The sequence below is a fragment of the Penicillium manginii genome (assembly GCF_028828005.1).
Source record: "Penicillium manginii strain IBT 31320 chromosome Unknown utg000004l:1.0-7231830.0:1.0-7236170.0, whole genome shotgun sequence".
Taxonomy (NCBI): domain Eukaryota; kingdom Fungi; phylum Ascomycota; class Eurotiomycetes; order Eurotiales; family Aspergillaceae; genus Penicillium; species Penicillium manginii.
In genome coordinates, this window is record NW_026643105.1 from 6091892 (window position 1) to 6115996 (window position 24105).

The following is a 24105-nucleotide window of genomic DNA, read 5'->3' on the forward strand; positions in this document are numbered from 1 at the left end:
CAAATGCTTGATACCACGTCATGATAACCGCGATTTGCTATGACGAAAGTATTTGAAAAGTAAGACCGGTCTGGACCTGGACCCTGGAATTCTTTAAGGTTCTGTTCCGATGAATCCAGAGGTACCGGTTTTATGGACTAGGATATCCAAAATCCGGGACACGATACATGCACATGGAGTGCGGGGGAGAGATGAGATAGAGCTTGGACTGCAATTTTAGAGTAAAGTGAACTGTGTGAATAGAATTGCAACTAGAAGAAGGCCACAGAGGTTATTAGAAGCAGAAAGCGAGTTGCGACAATAGTACCAACGCAATCAGCTGTTAGTTGAGGATTGGAATAATAGTACAAGTGACGTTGATTCAGATAGCTAAGTAGCGATAAAGGATTACTCCCTGCCTTGGATTAATCTATGACATTTTTTGGTCTATGATTCGATCGGCCAACCTTGGAAACTACTTGTATCAATCTCAAAACAAACAAACCGAGCATATGAGGTGACATTCTGATGTTTCTCTATCTAGCTTGATATTAAAAACATTCCTCCTCAAGCATCTATTCTTCATTCAAATGATACTTTTGTGTCCAATGGCCACGGGTTGCTCTCAACATATAGGGTCACCCCAGAAGTAGCCCAAATCAAGATCCATATTTGGTCCCGTTGGGAAAAAGGAGCCGGTAATCTGGCCAGTCGCTGGATCATAAGGGAAGTAGTCATCATAAGAGCTTCGACTGGAGCTTAAATTATCAGGCTTAATGAATGGGTCCATTAAGTCCGGAGGCTCTATTTTGTAAGGCGCCGACATCCCGAGTGGGGTGCCTGAATGATCCATCGGTGAGCAAGCGATGGAGTCCATATCTGCAGCGATGGTGTCGATTGCATTCGTCGAAGGCAGTATAGCGGACGGATTGAGCGAAATTTGATCCATAACGGAATCATCCGCGACGAGTGGGGTCTCGTCGAGCTCTGGGGCATCGAGGAGGGAAGAGACAGATGATTCCTCATTTTCAGATAGCTCAGAGATATTGATGCAGAACTGAGGTTCAAGGCGGCGTAAAAATCCATCACATAGTCTCCATGCGCGCTCGCATGCGGCATTTGTTTTAGAAAGGGTGTGTAGCCAGTCAAGTGCTTTTTTGGCCGCTTTGGAGACCATTGCTGCCTTTTCGGGAACATGTTGGGCTTGAAATGCAAGCTCTAACAGTAACACGGTAGTGGATTGCATGAGATAGTGGAGTGTACACCACCACGGGGAGATCCGATGCAGGAGCGCGGCATCTGGAGAATCCGGGAACAACGTCAACATGTGGCATGCTGACTCGATACACTCCGCAGCCGTCTTGCTGCAGAACTCATAGGTTCGATCGCCATCTGAATGCGAGGCATCAAGTCGACACAGACATGGGCGTGTAATGCCAATCTTCGTGCTGTAGAAGAGAAAAGCAAGCCCCATTCTTTGTCCAAGAGGGCACTGCGAAGTCTGCGTAGAGGTAAAGTCGTAGGATGGTGGCAGATTCATGAACCAAGAATCAATATCGAGCATCAAGCTTTTAATTATGAACTCAGTGCTTGCCCACGGGGCTTGCAATGCCTCCGGACTGTAAAGCTTGACGGTCATTCGTTTGGCGATGGTTGTGAGCGACGTCAATTGCAGAAAGTATAGTGACATGCATGGTGCAAGACTCTTCAGGTATTCAGCTCGACTAATTTTAGTATCAGAATCATTGCATTCATCGGTCGTGTCTGAATCAGCAGCTGAATCGAGTCTCCCGGTGCTATTTTTCAAGGTCATCTGCTCCAGAGGGCCGCATGTGCTTCTTCCGGCAGTACTGATTAAAATGGATACTTCGTCTTTCTGAAAGTCGCTTTCATCAAATGGCACAGGAAGGGGTGTGGTGCAAGAACTGTCGACGATACAAGATGGTCGACCGGTCATGATAGTCAGAAGATGCTCAACCGTATACAGCGACCACCACACACGGTATCTGATCTCTTTCGAGGTATTTGAAGTACATGATCCGACATTGCGAAGGTGGAGACCAAGAGCCAATGCACCTCGGACTGCACTTCCAGAAAGCTTCCAGGCCCTAGTGAGAATGGCTATATGAGCAACTGTTCCAGAGAAAATCGAAAGCTCAAGAGTTGACGTACCTGTTGATGTGGCCGGAAGAGATCATATAGAAGCAGGTAAGTCCTTCAACCTGCAGTTGCTGGAGATCGGGGTGATGTAACAACTGATCCTCCAGGCTAAGCATTCTGGCCCGCGAAAAGTAAACCTGGTGGCCATCCTCTTCGTCATTCAAGCCTGTGTTTGCCAATTGTCCATGCTTTGCAGCTATTGCAAAAATGAGATTGAGAATGGCCAGCCATTTACTCCCAGGCTTTAAAGATGGCTGGCTGAAGTAGGCCTGGAACTGGGAAACAAATGTGGAGATCCCAATAATAGGAAAAGATGGATGAACTGAAGTCAGATAGGAGTTTAACAATTTTGTTGCCGTTTCTTTTCGGGGGCACGACGCTGGAATCAACTTTATCGGCGTTGGGAATTTCCAAATCGTCAAGGTAGTAATTCAAGGATGCAACCAGTGATTCACTCGTATTTTCGGGACGGGGAGTTAGCGTAGTTAGCGAAGGAGAAGGCAAAGCATTCTCGTCATCTGCGTTCGAATTATAACATGGCCACTCCTCGGTCTCACTATTGACTTCCTTGCTAAGTCTTTGAAGCCAAGTGATCTCAGAGCTTTTACCCATAAATCCAGTCGAGCGAGCTACTTCATCTCTATTGAAGTCCTCGTTTGTATGGTCGACAAGATCGAGAGGTGCATCAGAGGAGGGATGTGAAGGAGATGGTTCAGAATTCAACGTCCTCTCTCCAGTAGCATTGGGGTCACTGTCCAATGCTAAATCAGAAGCGGAGTCCTATTCTAACTCAGAGATGATTTCTTTTAGTGGAGATGAGTCAGGTTCCATACCACTGCAAGGGCGATGTTCACGAGTTGTTCGTCGGAGACACCAAATCGATTGCTCAGCTTAGTGATGACATCTTCGTACGCCTGTACCTTTGCAGACAGGCTTGCTAATTGGCTTTCGATTTTCAGATTTGAGTCAATATTCGAATAAATTGTATATCAAGGGTCAAGGCCTCACCGTTTCGACTTCTCTCTTTTTCCATCAGTATAGCAGCAGATAATGCCAGCCTCTCGGCAATTCCGGCATCCAGACTTGTCTCCAGTGCACTTTGTCTTTCTTTGTCGGCAGGACTCGCATGCTCGGCGTACGTGACGGCGATGAAATCTTCCTGGAGAGGGGAATGCAGACTCGGCACCTTCAGCAAGACGTGGAATGGCCATTTTCTTGGCACCTAGTTCAGACTCGGTCCTCTGAAGAGATGGCATGGAGTTTTCCTGCGAGGTGTATATCAGATGAATCATGTACAATTCAAGTTCAACTTTTAATGGTGAGATCGCATTCATACCACACTGGATAACTGACTGCATGTTTCTGCATCGGCACATGATAATTTGAACAAGCTCTGTTGTTCGGTCCATGATGGAAAGTGGATACTGCTCATGGCTGGATGTGTATGATAGATTTTCTCTTGAACAAGTCTTCAAATGGATTGATGTCAATTAGTGAACATTCATCATGGATCTTGAGCCGTCTGCGTGATTGTTTGAATTACCTTCAGTACTCTATGGTGCTTTGTTCAAACCCGATGATTCGATCATCAGTGTTTAACAAAACCAAGATGGAATGAGACGAAAAGAAGGAATACCGGAGGTTTATGGCATTTAAGGACTTGGCCTATGAAAAAGGTGGAACATTGCGTGCGAAGAAACCAGTAACCAAGAACCAGCAACTCAATATACAAAATGTTTGGGTCATCACACGCATGGTAACCTAAATCCTGTCCGGCAGGTATCCGGCAATGACAATACACCGAAAGAGAAGTGACAAGCCTTTGGGAAAATGGCCACCAGGATGAACTTCAAGCCTAGTCTCTCTACAAAAAGAATTCGCCTCTTGGAGCTCCAGAGGTTGTTGGGGCAAATTTGGCGTCTTTCGGTGAGGGAATTTCCTCTTCTACACATCTGATTGAATGTTTCAATTTGCCATCAACCACATATCGACGGCGCTGCATTAGAATCCGCTTGGTCGCACCCAAACAATGCCCATACCCATTCATAAAAACCCGCAAGATCAGATCCTTTGTGCGGCTGCTGCTTCGGCTGTTCGAACCGACAGGTTATAGGCTCTGAAACCGCCTAAACAAGAGGGATTGTTCATTCTGGGGAGACCGAGGACTGGGAATCGGACTCTCCGATGTTAGCAGTACCCTAAACCGGAAAAAAACTCAATCTGCCAAGACCGGTTTTTGATAACGTGCCCCATATCCAAAGCTAGACAATGAGTATAGTGGCCTAGGCCTGCGGTGCAATGTAAAGATGACGCTAGGAAGTGGTGGCGCACAATAAGCGGATGTCCCTGGTTACTTTAAGTAGCCAAAGGATTGACAACCATGGATGGGGAGTGAGGTACGAAAAGCTTGACAGAACTTACAAGCCATGCTTGTTAATGCCGGCGCTACTATGTCTCTTTTGACCGCTTACATACTGAAGTCGTGTCGGAAGTCTATAATTCTGACGTCGTGACCAAGGGCAGACAGATTACGCGCGGATGATTAGAATCGGCATCACGACCAGGCATTCACTTCTCATGTCAGACATTGTGAAAGGGTAGTTGAATTACCAGGCAAAGGCGCATTAAGTCATGGTAAGGTCTAGTCATTTTGTGTCAATTTTGTGTAAGGTTAGAGACACGGTCCCGGAAAAGGACGTGAAAAGGCAATCAGATAACAAGGGGCTTAGAACACGGTCTTGAAAGCAAAGGTGCCAGGGGAGAAAAGGGCCACTGTCCGAACATCATTAAGTAACAAACTCTATACAATCCGACTCTTGGATCACTGGATAAGGAAGTTCTCCGCAACGCTGCGAACATCCTTGGAGTAGGCAGTACTTTCCCCTTCCATCTCCAGAAGGGCGACATCAAGGACGTCAACATCGACGAAAGGCTGAGACTTGGTAAAGCGAACGCTCATAGGGAAGAAGACGTCTTCATCAGCGTCGGTAGATTCGAATTCAAAACTGCCGGAGGGGTTCGCTTCGTCGACCGCACCAAGGTTCCAGTCAAGGCTATCACCCGAGACTTCGTAAACAGCATCAAAGCTAGAAACGGCAGGCTCGGTTTCACCGTAAGGAATAGTGACAACGACGTCTTGCAGACTGTCCGAGCCGGTGAGCTCGTATTCAACCGTCACGGTCGTAGAGTCAGAGCCCTTGTTCACCCATACTGTGAAAGTGATGGGGAGAACATCAGCGTTATCAGCCGAGCTAGCAACACGCCATCGCAGAACACCAATTGCATTGTTTGCAGGGAATCTTTTAGAGGTATCCTTCAGTTGAATGGTGGAGGAGCTAGTGAATAGGGCCTTGTCGACATTGGGATGGGTCCGGAACTGGGCACCATGAGTTGGGTTGGCTTTAAGATCAAGACGGAGCTTTGTGAAAGATGGGTCGGTGATGCGGAGTTGAAGATCACCCTTGACTTCGAATGACTTCAAGGCACCTTCTCGGGTGAGCGTGGCGGAAATGGTTTCGGCAATAGTAATATTGACTGGCTCTCGGTCCACGGCGAGAGATGCGCGAGCAGAAGGGACTTCTGGCACGGGCGTCGAAATATCTGAGCCCACCAATGGGCTGGACTCCTCGACTTCAGGGCCCATATCACCTCGGACCTTCTCGTAGATGTCGGTTGCCTTGGATTTCTTGCCCAGCTGCATACCCTTGCCGCGAGATGGGAGAGGCCTAAAAAAGTTTGCATGTTAAAAACCGTACGTAGTGTTCAAAGACAAAGCTGCATCCAGGGTTGACGTACTTGGCAAATGTCTTCTTCTTTTCTGCCTCGTAGGAATCGTATGTGTCAGGCACGGCGGGGCGTGTGGGAGGTGTGTAGACGGGGTAGTTTGGCGCCCTTGGGGCAGCCGCGCGACCTGTGCGAGCAGCCTCTTTGCGCTGCATTTCCAATTGCTTGGCCTTCCTCTTGCGCTCTTCGCTAGCCTCCAGCTCTTTGTTCTGTTCAGATAGGTTAGCACTGAAGTAGCCCCGCAGTCGGTCTCAAGACATACCCGCTCGATAATCTCTTGGATTCTCTCCTCGTGACTCTCCATTTCAAGGAATGTCTTGATCTGAGCGAGTGAAAGGTTCTCCCGATAGCCTTGTGTCACCAATTCATCGAATGCGCTCAGCAGCTCGAAGGCATTGCGCAGGATCTCCCGTTCGTCCAGACTCTTGCAGATGCTACTGGTGACTTGAGCAAAAAGGTGAAGACTGTCAATATCTTGTAGGATGTTCGATTGACGGTTGGTGATCAAGACGATGTAGAGCTCGTCCAATGGCTGGTAGACGAATCGAACATTATCCTGCTCGACGGTGGTGTGCTGAGTCCCCGAATCCGCAAGCTTGGGGAAAGAAGCCAGAAGGGCCTCAATTCGCGAGCGGGAGATCTCACGGAATTGGCGCGAGAGGACCGCTTTGCCTCCCCGAGTGCATATCGATGCTGCAAGAACGACCTGTTGTGGAAAGGCGAGTGTTAGTATGGGGCCTCCATGAATAACGTGTCAAACAGGGGCGTTCGATCCTACCATTGCGAAGAAAAGTAGATATCAAAGAACAGTGAGTTGAACGGATATCAAGCGTGTAGTTATATCAGTTATCTTTCTCTCTGTGGACTAAGCGCAGCCTTGATGGAAAGCCCCTTGGTGATGTTGACGGACAAGTTGCGGGCAGCTACGCTACTCTGTTCTCTTCGGCCTGGCCCGTGCACCCCCTCCCTTTTTCGCTTAGTCCGGCTTTTGGAGGGAAAGGACCAATCTTTTCTTTCTTCACTTCTCTTTCATTTCCACACCTCGACCTCCCACTTCACCCAGAGGGTTTCACCGTGATCTCGCCATCTAGATACTTAGATTATCTAAATGTGAAAGGTTCGCCGATCACTTCCCCTGTTCCCTTTACGCCTCACATCCATAAATCCCCCCGAAACGCCACCCCTCGCAAACCTTACACGTCCCTTGAAATCGACTTTCGACGCGTCTTCATGATATGACGGCAGCTCCAGCCTTATCTTTTCAAGCCATGGAGGTCCCCGCCCTTGAGGACTCGATGGAAATGGCTTCGCCCTACCAGGGTCAGGCTGATGACTTCGATATTGATATCGACCTGATGGAAGATCATGCCTCCAACATGGACAGTGACATGGTGGGCGCTGAGGATTTTCCAAACACATCCCAGCCTTCTCTTTTCACCGATGCAAACAACGATGCCGATATGGCCGATGAAGAACCTTCTGAAGGATCGATGGTCGACGCCGACAACTTCGTCGACGAAGATCACGACATCGAAGTCCAGGACGACGCGGTCACCTACGAAGCAGATATGCTTGAGGGTGATCAAGATGAAGAGATTGTCGAAGCTGTCCCGACTATTCAGATCGAAGATACGGCCAATAGTAATGATATGACCCTCCAGACCGACCAAAATACCCCAGAGCAAGCCGAAGGGACTATTGGATTGACCTCACAAGCTCAAGAGCTATCACCCCCACCGGCCGCCGCTGCAGATGAGACGGAAATCACCCAGCATGAACAAGAACCTCAACTTGAGATCGCACTCGACCAGCCGGAGCAGCACAACCAAGGGACCTCTCTAGACACAAAGCCAGCCGAACAGGACCAGACCGACAACCTCGATGAACCCCAAGCCGCCACTGCCAGAGTTGGCATCGACCAGGCAAGCCTAGATGAAGGAACTAATTCCGCTATAGAGGACAAGGCCGTAACTGCCGAGACGCAGCCTAGTCATCAAGAAACATCTACTTCTGAAAACACCGAGGCACAACGTGCCGCCGAAGTCCAATCGTCTCCAGCTCCCGCTGCTGAGGATAAGGCCGAGCTTTCTAAACACCAAAATATGGAGCATGACGAGTCTCACGAGGAAGCCCATGAGGATCAGCCGCATAGCAGCGATGAGAATGAGTCTTTGCACCCTGTGAAGGTGATTTACCAGGATAATGAAATCTCTCTTTTCCCGCCGCTTGAAGGCGACTCGGCAGAAACTTTTTTTCTGCACGACGAGGATGTCGCGTATGACAGTGTCAGCAAATTGTTCAGCTCTCTTCGTGAGGTACTTCTAGATAATATTGCGGATGACGAAGTTCTTGTTATTGATATCGATTCGCTTGGTATTCAACTAACAGAGGTATGCCCGAACCATCACTCCATTCCCTGGCATCCCTTCTATTCTTATGCTAATTAATGTATGTCAGGACTCGACGCACAATTCCAAGATGACCTTACATCATATTCTGGAGATTTACACTCGACTAAGTCATAATGATGGCATCAGCCAACCCGATGCGCTGTACCTCACTCTTGGAAGCAAAATTTCTGCTCATTCTGAGCTGGCTGGTCTTGACTCTGCTGCACATGAAGGCAAAGGCCTATCTCAAATTCACGCATGGGATGTTGACTATGAAGATGACGGCCACGAAGACATGCCTGTGCATGAAGATGATCCCTCTGCGGGAGACTTGTTCGCCGGCCAACCTCAGACGGAGAAGCCCCTTGAAGCGAATGAAATTAGCCAGGATAAACCTACAGATGCAGCCGATGCCCCAGAATATGCGGCTCCGGCTGAGGTTCATGACGACTTTCTTCCCAACGACCAGGAGGAGACTGACGCCGGTCTTGCAAAACATGAGCACCAGCAGGAACGAGAAGAAGATGCCACAGCGGAGACTCACGATACAGAGACGAATGAACATCGCCATGGAGATGAAACAAAAGAGCATGATAGCTTTGAAGACCCAAAGACCGAATCCTCCGCTACCATCAGTTTACTGCCAGAGTCCACTGCGCAACTCGCAGATGCCCCTGCGGATGAGCTTGATACTGCATTGGACCATGCTGAGCAAGAATACCAAACCGATGACGACCAGAGTGGGCAAGACTTGAATCCTAAAACCTCTACTCTGCAAGAGAATGAGCACGATCAGGACCAGGACCCTGAAGAGTTTCAAGATGAAGTTTCTTACGAGGAAACGGAGGCTCCAGGAACCGTAGTTGACACCGACGCTATTGATCTCACGTCTACCCACGATGAAGGACTTCTCGACAGACCTCATCCTGGAACCGAAAACCAAGAATCGGTAGCCGACGAAGGTGAAGACCATGAATCCCTCGGAGAATCCGAGTCAACAGTGCATCATGCGCTGCGGGAAGAAGACGCTGGATTTGAAGAGCACGATCTAGATCCCGAGGATGATTTACTTGGTATCGCTGAAGACGTGCTGCAGACTACTCAGGGTGATGACGATGATCAGCCTGAGAATTCTGAAGATGATGTGACTACACCCCCCGCCGAAGAACTCGATGGCCATGAATCCCATATCGGCAAGGGCGAAGAGGACGACTTGTATGCAGACTTTGAAACCTCGGAGACCATTGAACTGGGTGAAACAGATCACTCCCCTGCTGACTCCCAACCCCACGACAATACGTCTACCAAACGATCCCGAGAGGACGATGATTGGGACTTCGCGGACGCCGACCCCGAGCTTAAACGCCGTCGACCTTCGTAAATCACCATGCGTGATCCTTTCCCTCCGGCCACAATGTCCACAGACGTCAAACCCATGTCCTTGCCTCAATTCCGTCGGCTCTCCTGAATACCAGTGGCCTAGGGGTTCGGCAATCTCCAACAGTGTAACATCCCATCTACTAATTCTAAACTTCAGCGACGGCTTTGACCCGTACGGGCGCGGCTATGTAATGTGTGCCCGGGCATGCTCACCAGGTACGTCGAATGCTCCTGTTTGTCATCAGCTTTTCTCTTTCCTCTTCCTCTCCCGGGACTCAACCTCTCCCCCTTCCTCTTACCCCCCTGAGAGATGAAGCCCGAGTGGTACTCGATACCCCAAGAATCCTCGCAACTTCTCCCTGAGTCTGCATAAACCACCACCGTGTTTCGATTTTTGCTTTTCTCTGTACGTCGATATGGCATGTTCTCCCTTTGCACGCGCATGATACCACCATTCCCGGTTCTCTCGAAAAACTTTGCACTTTGCTCGGGCGTTGAAGGAGGAGTTTTTATGTTTTCTTTCGGTCGGACAGTGTTTCATCTGCATGTCACATAGTTGGCGCCATTCTGGCGGCATAGTGGCTTTTCTTTTAGGATAACTAGGTGCTTGCAATGAGATGATGTCCTAAATGCCCTGCGTACCTAGTTAAGTAGTAATACCGTGGAGTAGTCAATTGTGTAATCAATTGTTTTGGTCTGCATGTGGTACCGAGTTGATCGACATTTATGTAGGAAATTAGCCGAGATCCACAGCCTTCAACTGGATGGCCATATGTTGTATTCCGTACATAGCGTCTATTCATATTTGTGCATAGTCAGTACGGAGTAAAATGAATCAAGATGTGGTTGCCTGCGAGCTAGCGTGGCCCTCCACTGGCAGTTGTCCGGAGAGGCGCGGCAGCGGCTTCGGGGGGTTAAGCTTCCACCATATCTGTGTACTAGTACTATATAGTTAACTACTAGTTACTCCCACCTACTATGTCATCTACTTAGCACCTAAGTACTAGGAGATCTTGTCAAAGCCTGAAATTGAGGGGTCTTCAACAATATTCGTGGTGACAGCCCTAGAGATGTCGATCTGCAACTGGAACAAATAGTCCTCCGCGTTACATAGAAGCGTAAGCATGAGCATAGATAAATACTAGTAATCTACTATCTAGGTGCGGATACTCTAAGTCCAAGAATCAAATTGGAGGTGGCAGTTGAGTTCCAATGCAAGCATCAATGGATGCAAGCGAGATCTCATTAAACTGTGCCTTGGAAGCCCTGTGGAGCCATCCAGCTAAGTATAGAGGGGAGTGGCCGAATGCGGTTGGTTGAATCAGATCGATATGAAACGACGATCGCCGCCACGGGCTTGGAACTCAGGGTCTTTCAAGTGAGAATGCTTGCCCCTGTTCTTCTGTCGCAGTTCATGCGATCAGCAGTCCTGGCTAATATGTGTTACAGTGTATTCACTAAGAGCATTTCCTAGGGTACCCATTATGATATCAATGATATAATGATCATAACGAAGTATAGTACAGATTATAGTATACTCTTACTGAGTCCATTCACCAAATACAGTAAGTAAAGTAAGTAAATGCAGTGTAATGTAAGTTGATGTACTCTGGAGTGTGTGTATCTCCCTTACGCGCGTCCGATCGGCCGCAGTCTCGAAACGGAACCCCACCGCACGCAGGCACCAAACACTCTTGGACCTCCTCGTCTGGACTCTTGTCGATTCAACTTCCCACCCTTACTCATCTTCACGGAATTATTGGGCTGGCTCATTCTTCTGTAGCGCCTCCCCTATCTCGTCGCCTTGCTCTTATTCCTGTGTCCCTCGGTTCTCCTCCTCCTCGTCCCAACCTGGCCGCAATCGCCGCAATCCCTTCGTTACCACCCTCACTCTCGTTCATTTCCGCCACCACGTCTCCCCCGATTCTTCCATCGCTAGCACTGGGGTTCTTTCGACTGTAGGAGCCCACCGCTCCTCTATCCTTTCAAAAATGCTTCCAGACAAGTGAGCCCGACTGCCTTCCCTCCTCGCCGCCGCTCGAGAGCCAACGAGGCCACATATGCTGACAAGTCCGCGCGTGGCGTTATTAGATATGTTGGGCTAATATTGGCCATCGTATCAACAATGGCAATTGGTATGTTCGCGGTCGATCTTCACAGTCTTCGGAATGGTCTACTAACCGGCTTTCGCTAGGTACGAGTTTCGTTGTGACAAAGAAGGTTCGTTTGCCTCGAGCGCAAGTCCCCGACCGGAGAAGCTGCGGCTGAAGCGATGGTCAATAATCACAATCGAGTCTGCGGCGGACGTGCTAATGAAGGGTGATCAGGGATTGATGCATGCTTCTGAACGACATGGTTTCGAAGGCGAAGGATTTTCATACTTGAGGAGTCCAATCTGGTGGGTTGGTGTCATCATGCGTACGGAGCCCTCCCATCGCCTTTGATTGGAAAGCCAAAGGTTGGCCGAGATAGATGCTAACATCCATTACAGTCGCCATGGGTGAGATTGCCAACTTCGCCGCCTACGCTTTTGCTCCTGCGATTCTAGTAACGCCTTTGGGTGCGCTGAGTGTTCTGATCGGGTACGACTACATTCCTCGCCCAAGCAAAGCTCGCAACATCGCTAACGATTCTCAGCGCGGTTCTTGGCTCATACGTCCTCGATGAGCGATTAGGAACACTGGGCAAATTGGGCTGCGCAATGTGTCTGCTCGGATCCGTCGTTATCGTCCTCCACGCACCTCCCGACACCCCGGTGGATAAGATCGAGCAAATGCTGGCATATGCCCTTCGCCCCGGCTTCCTCATTTACTGCCTGGCTGTCGCGGTATTCTCCACCGTCATGATATATCGCGTCGCCCCGAGACACGGCAAGAAGAACCCGCTCATCTTCATCTCGATCTGCTCCACCGTTGGCTCGGTCTCTGTCATGTCCATCAAAGCCTTCGGTATCGCAGTCAAGCTCACCATCGGTGGCCACAACCAATTCGGCCGACCATCAACCTATATCTTCGCCATTGTCACTGCATTCTGCATTCTTACACAAATGAACTACTTCAACAAGGCGTTGAATGAATTTTCAACCTCCATGTGAGTTGCAACGCGCAACCAAATGTCTCTATTGTTGCTAACCTATGGTTTCTTCCTTTCACAGCGTGAACCCTCTCTATTATGTCACATTTACGACCGCTACGCTTTGCGCCTCTTTCATTCTGTTCCAGGGATTCAATACCACGGATGCCGTCAATACAATTTCCCTTCTCTGTGGATTCCTCATCATTTTTACCGGTGTTTATCTTCTCAACCTCTCGCGACACGATCCTGATGGGCACCACCTGGTTAACCCTAAATACGATGAGGATGGAGTGCCTACGGACGGGATTGCGAGCTTCCAGACTCGCCGGTCGATGCAGCTTCGTCGCAGCAGCGAGCCGCATCGTCGGAGCTCCTCCAGCATCTACCTGAATGGACATGGTGATCGTGAGGGGCTTATCCACTCGTACGATGCGGAAAATCACAGCGCCATCGGCCTGGCGGACCTGGCCGAGGAAAGCGACGGAGAGCCAGGACCGACCTACTCAAGTAACGAAGAGCGGGATCGCACGGCTCAGCACACCAAACAGAACAGCAATGTCTGATAATTCCGATTTGAGTCTGCTACATCGCATCTTTCCTTTCCTCGTCAGGCTTCTACCATGACGCTTTTCCCTCCTCACCTTTACTCTCCCGAGCTACCAGCCCTGCCGGCTTCTCCGCCTCGCTCCCCGGGCATTCTTTGTATTTTTACTGCTTCATTCAAAATACCCGTGGGCTTGCGACTCGAGCACATACCTAGGCACTGGGCATGCCCGTATGAAATGATTGGATATGACACTGGGGTTTCCTGAATGGTTCTGTTTTATTTTGTTGATTTTTGGTAATGGCCGAGCTGCATCACTTGTATATATCGTGGTTTTCTTTTTCTTCTTCCTCTTCTACACCCATTGAGAAATTTCCTTGCAATCAATAGACTTGAAGCGGGTGGGGCACTTTTCCCCGAACCCGATGATGTATTTGCCGGTCAGCTGTCGTGGAAGATTTCCATCCGAAAAAACAAGTTGCGGGCGCGCGTGCATGCCCTATTGTATGCTGGTGCCCTTTGCCCCACGCAACGGTTGTCAAATGCCAGAAACCGGGCACCGCCGACTTTCCCTTCCCCAGATCTCTACTCCGACGCGATGCCGGGTCTGCTGCGGAAGCTTGTTATCGTTGCCGCGGTTGACGGCTTGATCCTACATGGCCATGGCGTCAGCGGTCCTCGGCCTAATAATGGAAGCAACAACGAAGCCTCGTCGATCCGAATCGACTATAAGACGAACAGAATCACAGCCCTACCAGTCTCAAGCCCGGGTACACTGGAGGGACGCGACACCCTAGAAGTATACGGGCTCGTCGGTATGTCGACTTTCAGCTCCCCGTGCTGAATATCCGACGCCCCTAGACCTAGACCCAACCCTGACCACATTATGGATATCCAACAGGCCTGCTCTCCGTCGCATCGTTCTCGTTCCTAGTCTCCATTACTCAGCGCCAACAGGTTGCCCAAATCCAGGGCCGTCCGATCTACGCCGTCACCAATGTTGCCGTCATCCCTATATCCTCCCAGGCAGACGCTGCCTGCGCAATTGCCCAAGCCCGGAAGGAAGTGACCCAGGAAGAGCCCGATCTTGACTCGGGTTCTGATGAGGATATACCAGACAATGCGACCGATGGCGCAGAAACGGAGATTGGCAGCGCCCCGACCTCCCCGGCCCGTGAAACTTTCCATGCGCGGGGCATGAGTGTGGGGAGTATCGCCGAAGATGTGATAGAAAAGCGAGTTCGGTTTGGTCGCTTTGCGGCAAATTGGCTTTCTCGTAAGAATCTTGGTCTCCCACGGCCTGGGTCCTTGGAGAAGGACGATCCTTCCGAGTCGCCATTCGATAACTCGCCCCGCTTATCGAGCGATGGTTCTGAGGCTAAAGATGATGAAGCTACCGAGGCTGCTCTGTTACCGGAGACATCAGATGCCCAGGGTGAGACCAATCGACCAGGCTCGGATCAGGCGGCGGAACTCTTGCCGAAATTACTGCGATATACGAAACTGTTATTTTCTTCACATAATTTCTTTTTCGCATATGATTATGATCTTACGCGGTCTTTTAATGCACAGGAAACTCGAAGGGGGCAGCTGCCTCTCCATAAAATGGTGGACCCATTGGTATGTTTTTGAACGATATTTTTCCAATAATATAGCTGGATCTTGGTCGCTGATTTCTTATAGTACTTTTGGAATAAATATCTGATGTCCACGTTTATTGACAGCGGTGCACACGGTTTCATTCTACCTTTGTTGCAGGGTTTTGTTGGCCAGCGAGAGTTTACAGTGGCTGGCTCTGAGAATTCTGCGGACAAACCAGCCGGTGAAGGTCTAACTGAAGCCCTCATTCTTGGAGAAAGTCAAGACCCGGAAGCTGTGGAGTCTGAGGCTCCTAAGCGGAACTTTTTATTAACATTGATCTCTCGACGGTCTGTCAATCGTCCCGGTCTACGCTACCTTCGTCGCGGTGTTGACGATGATGGAAACACTGCCAATACTGTTGAAACGGAGCAAATCCTTTCAGTGCCAGAGTGGGACTCTTCTCATACCGCCTACTCATATCTCCAGCTACGGGGCTCGATCCCTCTATACTTTTCCCAATCGCCATATGCCTTCAAGCCCATCCCCGCGTTGCACCATTCAGCGGAAACAAACCAACTCGCCTTTGGACGACACTTCCGAGAACTGAGTCGAAGATATGGCAAGATCCAGGCTGTCTCTCTGATTGACAAACATGCTGGAGAACTGAAGCTTGGTGAACAATATGAGAGGTATACAAATGTACTCAACGAAGCAGGCGGTATCGATGGCACGCCGCTGCGTATGGAATGGTTTGACTTCCACAACGAATGCCGCGGTATGAAGTTCGAGAATGTTTCACGCCTGGTTGAGCGTGTCAAGGAAACCTTGAGTGAATTCGGCTATACGACTATCAAAGATGGCAAATCTTCAGATAGACAGACAGGCATTGTTCGTACCAATTGCATGGACTGCCTTGACCGCACCGGAGTCGCACAATGCGCTTTTGGCCAGTGGGCTTTGGAGCGCCAGCTACAGGAAGAAGGCATTCACATTGATCTGGGTGGAGACTCGTCCACTCAATGGTTTAATACTCTCTGGGCGGACAATGGAGATGCAATCTCGAAGCAATATTCCTCCACAGCTGCTCTCAAGGGAGATTACACCAGGACCCGGAAGCGAGACTATCGCGGAGCTCTAAATGACCTCGGCCTAACACTCTCCCGGTATTACAATAATATTGTCAACGACTATTTCTCTCAGGCCTGTATCGACTACCTCCTTGGCAACGTCTCCACACGCGTCTTCGATGAATTCGCCGTCGAACTCCAAACCACCGACCCAGGAATTTCCGTCGGCAAGATCCGCCAAAATGCCATCGACACCAGCTGCAAAATCGTCATCAGCAGTCCCTCGGAAGAATTCCTCGGTGGCTGGGCCATGCTGACACCCCGTGAACCAAACACCCTCCGGACCCTCCCATTCGAAGAGTCCGTCCTGTTACTCACCGACGCCGCCGTGTACAGCTGTCGCTTTGACTGGGAAACGGACAAGGTGCTCTCGTTTGAGCGCATTGATCTCCGCTCCATCTCTCGCATCCACTACGGTACATACATCACCTCCAGCCTCACAGATGGCCAGTCCGACGAACGAAGCAATGTCGGTCTGGTCATCGCCTACCGCGACGGCGACGAAAATGCCCTCCGCGTCAACACGCGCACTCTTCAGACCAACGTGCGCCCCGAGAATCTGGAAGCCATGGCGAGTTCGAATAGCGACTGGGATTTCGTTTCGTGGCTGCGTGGCACGAAGCGTGCTACTACGCGCTTTGTGGCTTTCAAGTCGCTTCCTGTTGCGAACGTGGTGGCCAGTCCGCGCCTTGGCCCGAGTGGCGGTATAGGGAGTGTGAGGGAACTAGATCGAGTGCGGACAATCTGTCATGATATTGAGCGAGCCATGACGGCGGGAGATGGGCAGAATGTCGATTCTGTCTCTGTGGTTGAGAAGATGGATATTATTTCGTTGGCTGATGCGAAGAAGCGGACGGGGATTTTGGAGACGCTTGTTTATGATTTTAAGAAGTTGGTTTGGGCCTAGATGGTGGAATTCCCGTGGCCCTGGTTGGTGTAGATGATGCATTTGCCTTTATTACTAAGTACATAATGAGATATGCTTCCAGTTCATGGATACGCCATGCCAGTGCCCGTGTGCGGTGACTTTGGATATGCGATGAGTCTGAGATACCTCGCAGCGTAGTAAAGTTGGGATGAAGTCTAAGGCCGCTGAATACTTGTACTTCCGTAAAATATAGCCCTGAGACTCAGAGGTCTCAAAGTTCAAGTTCAGTATAGACTATAAGTTACTACTGGTATATAGTAGTAGTATGTCCTAGTACCTTAAATCTGCTCGCCTGTAATTTACCGCCTATATTTTCCGCGGCAGAAAACCCCCTCTCACTCTGCGGTGGCTTGCGACGCTTTACCTTTGACTTTTCCTCTAGTTTATTATTATTATTATTTTCTTTTTTTTAGTCAAGTACCCCTTTTTAAAAACCTGGTTTCATTCGAATGTTGTCCGAATCTAGATTTATCTCCTCTGGTTTCTGATCGTAGTGAACTTGAACCCGAACTCAGCGAATCTCTCTCTGTTCGTGGGGAACAACGGGCCCGCACATTCTTGGCGGGGCCTCCTCCTCTCTGTGCCACACGCACTTTTGCTTCTACGCAGTTGTTCACCTCAACCCACTCCAACATGGATTGGCAACCGCAAGATGAGCCATTGAGGCAGTTAGCCTCCTGTCTCAAGGACTCGCTCAATGGCCAAGATCAGTCCGTCCGCAAACAGGCCGAAGAGGTATCGCAATTCTCTTTTTCTTTTCTTTTCTCAGCGCCTACACATAATCCCCCCGCCCTCTCTCGCCCCTCCTGCAAGGAATATCGCCAGCTTGATAGACCTGAATGACTGACCATGTCCTATCCTATCTTTCAAACAGATGCTCTCTCAAGCAACTTCTTCTCCCGACTATGTCAACTACATCACCTATCTCTTTTCCACCCCGCAGGTACCTGCCGCCGTGGGCATGGATGTTGGCACTTACGCCATGGTGCGCTTCGCCGCGGCCATGAACATGAAGACTAAACTCCTCATGGCCTTCCGTACCGTTCCTCCACAGAGCTTGAATTTCATTCGTTCCGCCGCCCTACTTGCCCTGCAGGACGCCGACCGCCAAGTACAACGAGGTGCTGGTAGCATCATCACCGAGGTGGTTCAACAGGGCGGTCTCCTAGCCTGGCCTGAGGTCCTCCATGAGCTGATTGCCCTGGTTGGAAACGCCAGTGGTGAAGTTTCGGAACCCTCGCAGGAAGCCGCAATGGCAGCTCTGTTCAAGGTCTGCGAGGATAACCGCAAGATTCTGGACCGCGAATATCAGGGCCAGCGCCCCCTCGACGTGATCATTCCCAAGCTGATGGAGTTCACCTCTCGCCCGAGCGCGCGTGTGCGATCCCTTGCGCTGAATAGTATCCATGTCTTCCTCCCGCACCGGCCCCATGCCCTCATGTCTTCCTTGGACCTTTTCCTGTCGCAGCTATTCAATCTCTCCGGCGACCGGGATCCCGAAGTGCGAAAGATGGTCTGCCAGTCTTTCTCTCAATTGGTGGAGTTCGCGCCAGAGAAGCTGATTCCGCATATGGAGGGACTGGTCAACTACATCCTGGTTCAGCAACAGAACCAAGAGGATCCCGAACTCTCCCTTGACGCTGCGGAATTTTGGATCGTTGCTGGCGAGCAGCAGCGACTCCAACAGCCGCTTGCGGCTTTTATGCCAAAGATCATTCCTGTTCTGCTGCAGAACATGATCTATGAAGAGGATGATGTGATTCGCCTGATGCAGGAAAATGACGATGCCGAGGCCGAGGACCGTGCCGAGGATCTGAAGCCTCAGTTTGCTAAGGCTAAGAGCGATAAATTGAATGCCACAAAGCAGGGTCAGCAAGCCAATGGTGCAGTCCCTCAGCAGGAGGATGAAGACGACCTCAGCGAGGGAGAGATTGAAGACTCTGAATTTGGTGATGACCCTGAAGACGAGTGGACCCTGCGGAAGTGCTCCGCAGCCGCGCTTGACGTTTTTTCCAATGTGTACCATGACCCTATCTTTGAGATCATTCTACCTTACTTGAAGGAGACTCTGCGCCATTCCCAGTGGCCCAACCGCGAGGCTGCAGTCCTCACCCTTGGTGCCGTAGCTGATGGCTGCATGGATGCTGTCACACCCCACCTGCCTGAGCTGGTGCCCTACCTGATCTCTTTGCTCACTGACGCTCAGCCCGTCGTGCGTCAGATTACTTGTTGGTGCCTTGGACGTTACTCTGAATGGGCTTCGCACTTGAGCGACCATAGCCAACGGGTGCAGTTTTTCGAGCCGATGATGGAGGGTATCCTCCACCGCATGCTTGACAACAACAAGAAGGTGCAGGAGGCTGCCGCATCGGCGTTCGCCAGCCTGGAAGAGAAGTCAGATGATGGCCTGATCCCATACTGCGAACCCATCCTTCGCCAATTCGTCCAGTGCTTCGGCAAATACAAGGACCGCAACATGTACATCCTCTACGACTGCGTACAGACCCTTGCAGAGTGTGTCATGTCTGAGCTTGCCCAGCCCCAGCTCGTCGAAATTCTCATGCCTGCCCTGATCGAGCGATACAACCAGATCACTGATCAATCGCGAGAGCTGTTCCCATTATTGGAATGTCTTGGCTACGTCGCCAATGCTTATGGAGACGCATTCTCGCCATTTGCTGCTCCTCTTTTCCAGCGTTGCTCCAAGATCATCTATCAAAACCTGGAGGAGTCTATCGCATCTGTCAACAATGAGACCGTCGACGAGCCTGACAAGGACTTCCTGGTTACCAGCCTGGATCTCCTGAGTGGCATCATTCAAGCTATCGATCCGCAGAAGAGCGGCGAGCTTGTGGCCCACTCGCAACCGCAATTCTTCGATCTGCTCTGCTACTGTATGCAAGACCCGAACTATGAGGTCCGCCAATCCTCATACGCCTTGCTGGGCGACTGCGCTATCAACATCTTCTCTCACCTTGAGCCCTTTATCCCGACCATTATGCCTGTTCTTATCAAGCAGCTCGACCTGGATGAAATTCCTGACGATGACCGCCACACAGGTTTCAGCGTGCTGAACAACGCGTGTTGGTCGGCTGGTGAAATTGCCGTCAACGAGAAGGTGGCTCTTGCCCCATATGTTGAGAAAGTGTACCACGGACTCTTGACAATTATCGACAACGAGGAGATCATTGACTCCGTCAATGAAAACGCAGCCATGGCTCTCGGCCGTCTTGGTCTCTGCTGCGCCGACCACATGGCGCCACACCTGGGCGAGTACGCCAACTCCTTCCTGAAGTCGATGAGCAAGATTGAATTCACTCGCGAGAAAGCCTCTGCCTTCCTGGGATTCAACACCGTCGTCATGAAGAACCCCCAGGCCATGGAGTCTAGTCTGGTCGATTACTTCCAGGCCATCGCCTCATTCCCGAGCAAGTCGCTCTCGCAGGAGGAATACCGGGATATTCAGAGCTCCTTCCAACAGGTATGTATTCAACCCAGTCAAGTCGCCATATGAAAGGAAATGCATTTTTGTCGCTAACTCATCAAAAAGGTTCTGCAGGGATATAAAAACATGATACCCAACTTCGATTCTTTCCTCTCGCAGCTTCCTTCGCCCGTGTCTCAAAAACTGCGCACTGTTTACCAGGTTTAAGTTGAGCCGGACACTTCTTCAAACTCTTCTCTCATCGAATCTTCTTACCTCCCCGCCATATGAAAACTGCGTGTCACGGCAGTATGGTATTTTGAAGACGACTACACAATCACGAGCACACAAACAGACACCTGAAGACCCTGGAGGAAATCTCACTTTCCTCACGGCACACACACCTTTCCTCTGCACCTGAAATTCAGCGTTTTTTCCATTTTCGATGTCTTTAAACCTTCTGGGCTTGCATTATCATCCATCTGACCTAGAAATAGGAGGACACAGTGAATTGGGTTAAAAGGTTAAAAAATAGGTCAATATCAATGCGAGATAATGAGCTCTCATCTGGGCGTTTATTCTTTTTGTTCCTTTTCTGCTTATTGCTTTGATTGTTCAATTTTCCCGTTTCTATTATTTTTGCATATTCCTTATCTATGCCTTTTTGAGGCATGACCCGATGGGCATCAAGGAAAATAACCGCGAGGACTTGACGCGATATGACTGTTAATCTATGTTATATCTGACGACTGCAATGGGCACGGCCATGTGGCATGATTCTACTTTTCCCTTATCACATGCCCTCCATGTCTATGCATATGCCTATGTCCGCTGGATTCCAAGGTTGGATATGTTGATTCTCCCATCGAATATCCGCTTCCAGCACTTACTAGTACCCAACCACCATCACTTTAGCTTAGATAGATAGAATAGATACCTAGGTAGATTCCCCTAAATGCGTGTGTCCTAAATGACTTCATAGTATCAAATGTAACTACTAGTAGGTATGTACTAGTGTCATTCGATCTTCAGGGCTTATCCTCCTTCTTTGTTTGGAAATCCGCCTGTCGCCTGCCTCCGCCCTGTAGATTTGAGTCAAGTAGGTATGGCCCATCCTTCGCCCTCCACGGAGTACAGAGTACATAGGTACATCCTCTTGCAATATTACAGAGGTATCTGTGCAGCATACACCCCGTCTAACTTCGCTTATTTGACGCCTCGGACGTGCCCGAGCTTATCCCGCGCGAATGGTGATTGGCTCGAGCGTACGAGACCAAGACGCGAGCCTTTCCCGATCGCGTTTCTTTTCACGAAAGGGGGGGCAGACAATCATTTGGCTCGCGCTACTCATTTGATCCTTTCCTCATTTCCCTTCCCCAATTTTTAAGGACCTTCCCGTGGTGGGTGTGGGTAAGCCAGAGCCACTGCCAAGATCCAACACATCCCCCAAAGATAGCTTGGGGCTTTGCGGTATCTGTATCCGTCTCCGTCCCCGTACCCTGGGCACAGTCCCTCGCGAAATGCATCTCTTTTGTATTAGCATTGACGGGAGCTTTGCAGATCGCATGTCCGGACGTTTGAGGTTATTGCAGGTGGAATACTCCATGCCCATAACGGTATATGGAGTACCTCCACTTGATGGGTCAAGCTATCCCTCATACGGATGCATTCCACGAGCTGCGATCTTCGCCTCTCTATTCGGGAATAATACGTTTCGGGTATAGATAATCTATGAAGATTCTAGGTACTAATTTCTTCAAGATTTTGCTTTTTTTTTTAGGGGGCGGCGCTGCCTTTGATGGCCTTGCTGTTTTGGCTTGGTGGACCCTGTGCCGTCAACCCTTGACTCTTGTTTCATTTTCAGCCTCAGATGCAGTGTGACATGCACTCCTCCATGCACTGCCCGTTTGACATCGTCTAATCTCCTTTTGCCTCGAAAAACAGTCAATATGTCCCTTACTTCGAATGTGACGGCTCTGCGTCTGCTTGGCATGCATACGATCAAGCTTACCGTTGTGGAAGCTGTCCCCGGCTGCCAGATTTGGAGATAAGAAGAAAGGAAAAGCGAGGAGACATTAGAGAGAAAACAGGCATTCGCAATAAACATTTTCTATTTTTATTTCCAAGGTTTGCCTCTTTCCTTACGCCGATTCGTCCTCACACTTCTCACACCTCTCGCATTCCTCGACTTCTCCGACATACATACACACTAGAAACAATCCATGTAGCGCAGATGTCCATCCTCATTCTTGATGCAGGCCGCCAAGTTGACTTTGTCTTCATTGTGCATGCCCTCATCGTCCTCCAGCTGTGCGTGCAGGATGGGTTCACGGTTAGGGCCATCCCACTTAAGAATGACGTCGGCCGCATCATCGGTGAAGTTCTCGGCACTCCATGCGAATTTACCTACGGAGCCTCGTCAGTCTAAAATCTGCTGGAAGCTTTGTCGGCAAAACATGTGTACGTGGATGCGCAAAGGTCAGTGATTTGAGGGGCTGCTCGCGCCCCTCCCATGCGCACTCCTCTTGATCTGGAAATGCATGTGCAAGGGACCCCGTGGATAACCTCGGGCGAACTAAACGTACCCTTTTTTGCGCCCAGGACATTATTCAGGTCGAGCTCTGAATAAGTTGCTTCGCCCGAGCGCCGTTGGCAGTATGCGCAGAGGATATGCCCATCTTTCAGGTGCACGTCCATCGATGATTTATGGAACATTGCGGTGTGTCAGATAGGAAGACTGGGTGTGACTTGGAAAATGAGAAGAATCAATAAGAATAATGGTAATAATAGTAAAAGAGGATACGTCTGAAGAGCAGATGATTTAGTAGCGGGTAACGCTAGAACCGTCGGAATCGAGATACAATCTCGAATGCAGAATGAGATCGAAAGAGAGAAACAGACGCTAAGTCTAAGCCGCCCCCCCAGCTGCAGTTGATAGGGGACTAGGATGTGGCATAGAGCTCGCCCCATGACATCGCTATGGTGTCGGCGGGCTTGGTAGTTGTCGCTGCTAGTCATGCATTGCCCCAGAACAAAGGGCGGGAGGCGCTGGCTGTGCATCACGCTGGCCTCATGATGATGCCAGAAATTTTTGGCCGGCCTGGAGGGTCCCCCTTCCACCAACAGAGACTAGATAACCTGGGCAGGTCGAGGGGGCCGGTCTTCGTGCCAAGGAGGTCATCATGACTTCATGCAGGGTGAGATGGCAGGAGTACGGAGTACGGAAGAGAAAAAAGGGCGAAGCAGGCAGAGACGCCGAATTCAGCCTCACAAGACTTCCCGGCGCAATGGGCTAGTTAAGCGAGGGTAGAAGGGTAGCCATTTGCAGGGCATCAAACTGCCCAAAGAAGGTTGACGCTAATACTTTATTTGGTAGCGTGGAAGGGTTGTCAATCGAGATCATGATATTCCCCAAGGTTTCGATTTTTGTTTTTCTCATTTATGTCTGTCTTATTATACCTAGGTATCAGTACTTGGCTGGTAGTACCCAGTCACCAAGATACTCCGAGTAGTCTGGAGTAGGTAGGAATAGCCGTAACGGCGCCCCTTTTGCTCTTTGCAAACCATCTTCCAAGGTTGACACCGAGATCCTCAGCCATCGGGTTGTTTATTTCCAATGGGTTCGCACACACGGCTAGGATCATTTTAGTTAGTGGAGATCGTCAGAACCAGCCCCAATATAACCATAAACCGTACCCGGCCGAACGGTCCATTGATATGGGGGGGGGGATCTC

General features: G+C 50.0%; 7 protein-coding genes across 7 annotated transcripts; 4 read left to right on the top strand and 3 right to left on the bottom strand.

The window, feature by feature from the left end:
- Positions 1-604: 604 nt before the first annotated feature.
- N7533_005975 (CeGAL family transcription factor) lies at positions 605-3571 on the bottom strand (the record flags this gene model as incomplete). Its single annotated transcript, XM_057102625.1, has 6 exons — positions 605-2087; positions 2152-2414; positions 2485-2919; positions 2973-3084; positions 3148-3404; positions 3476-3571. The coding sequence occupies 6 exons, from the start codon at positions 3569-3571 to the stop codon at positions 605-607; spliced, it is 2646 nt and encodes an 881-aa protein (XP_056962255.1).
- A 1389-nt stretch (positions 3572-4960) lies between these two features.
- Positions 4961-6703, bottom strand: N7533_005976 (coatomer subunit delta; the record flags this gene model as incomplete). The annotated part of the gene is made up of 4 exons (XM_057102626.1): positions 4961-5864; positions 5935-6131; positions 6185-6628; positions 6701-6703. 4 exons carry the CDS (start codon positions 6701-6703, stop codon positions 4961-4963), a joined length of 1548 nt encoding a protein of 515 aa, XP_056962256.1.
- Positions 6704-7157: 454 nt separating this feature from the next.
- N7533_005977 (uncharacterized protein) lies at positions 7158-9693 on the top strand (the record flags this gene model as incomplete). The annotated part of the gene is made up of 2 exons (XM_057102627.1): positions 7158-8312; positions 8380-9693. The coding sequence occupies 2 exons, from the start codon at positions 7158-7160 to the stop codon at positions 9691-9693; spliced, it is 2469 nt and encodes an 822-aa protein (XP_056962257.1).
- Positions 9694-11694: 2001 nt separating this feature from the next.
- Positions 11695-13330, top strand: N7533_005978 (DUF803 domain membrane protein; the record flags this gene model as incomplete). Its single annotated transcript, XM_057102628.1, has 5 exons — positions 11695-11827; positions 11910-12110; positions 12184-12274; positions 12330-12782; positions 12847-13330. Coding segments are annotated over 5 exons (1362 nt in total), but the record flags the coding sequence as incomplete, so codon positions are not given.
- Positions 13331-13909: 579 nt separating this feature from the next.
- N7533_005979 (uncharacterized protein) lies at positions 13910-16926 on the top strand (the record flags this gene model as incomplete). Its single annotated transcript, XM_057102629.1, has 3 exons — positions 13910-14126; positions 14213-14931; positions 14995-16926. The coding sequence occupies 3 exons, from the start codon at positions 13910-13912 to the stop codon at positions 16924-16926; spliced, it is 2868 nt and encodes a 955-aa protein (XP_056962259.1).
- Positions 16927-17580: 654 nt separating this feature from the next.
- On the top strand, positions 17581-20599 carry N7533_005980 (putative importin beta-2 subunit; the record flags this gene model as incomplete). Its single annotated transcript, XM_057102630.1, has 3 exons — positions 17581-17682; positions 17822-20428; positions 20498-20599. 3 exons carry the CDS (start codon positions 17581-17583, stop codon positions 20597-20599), a joined length of 2811 nt encoding a protein of 936 aa, XP_056962260.1.
- Positions 20600-22580: 1981 nt separating this feature from the next.
- N7533_005981 (CVNH domain-containing protein) lies at positions 22581-23086 on the bottom strand (the record flags this gene model as incomplete). The annotated part of the gene is made up of 2 exons (XM_057102631.1): positions 22581-22777; positions 22957-23086. 2 exons carry the CDS (start codon positions 23084-23086, stop codon positions 22581-22583), a joined length of 327 nt encoding a protein of 108 aa, XP_056962261.1.
- Between the last annotated feature and the right edge of the window lie 1019 nt (positions 23087-24105).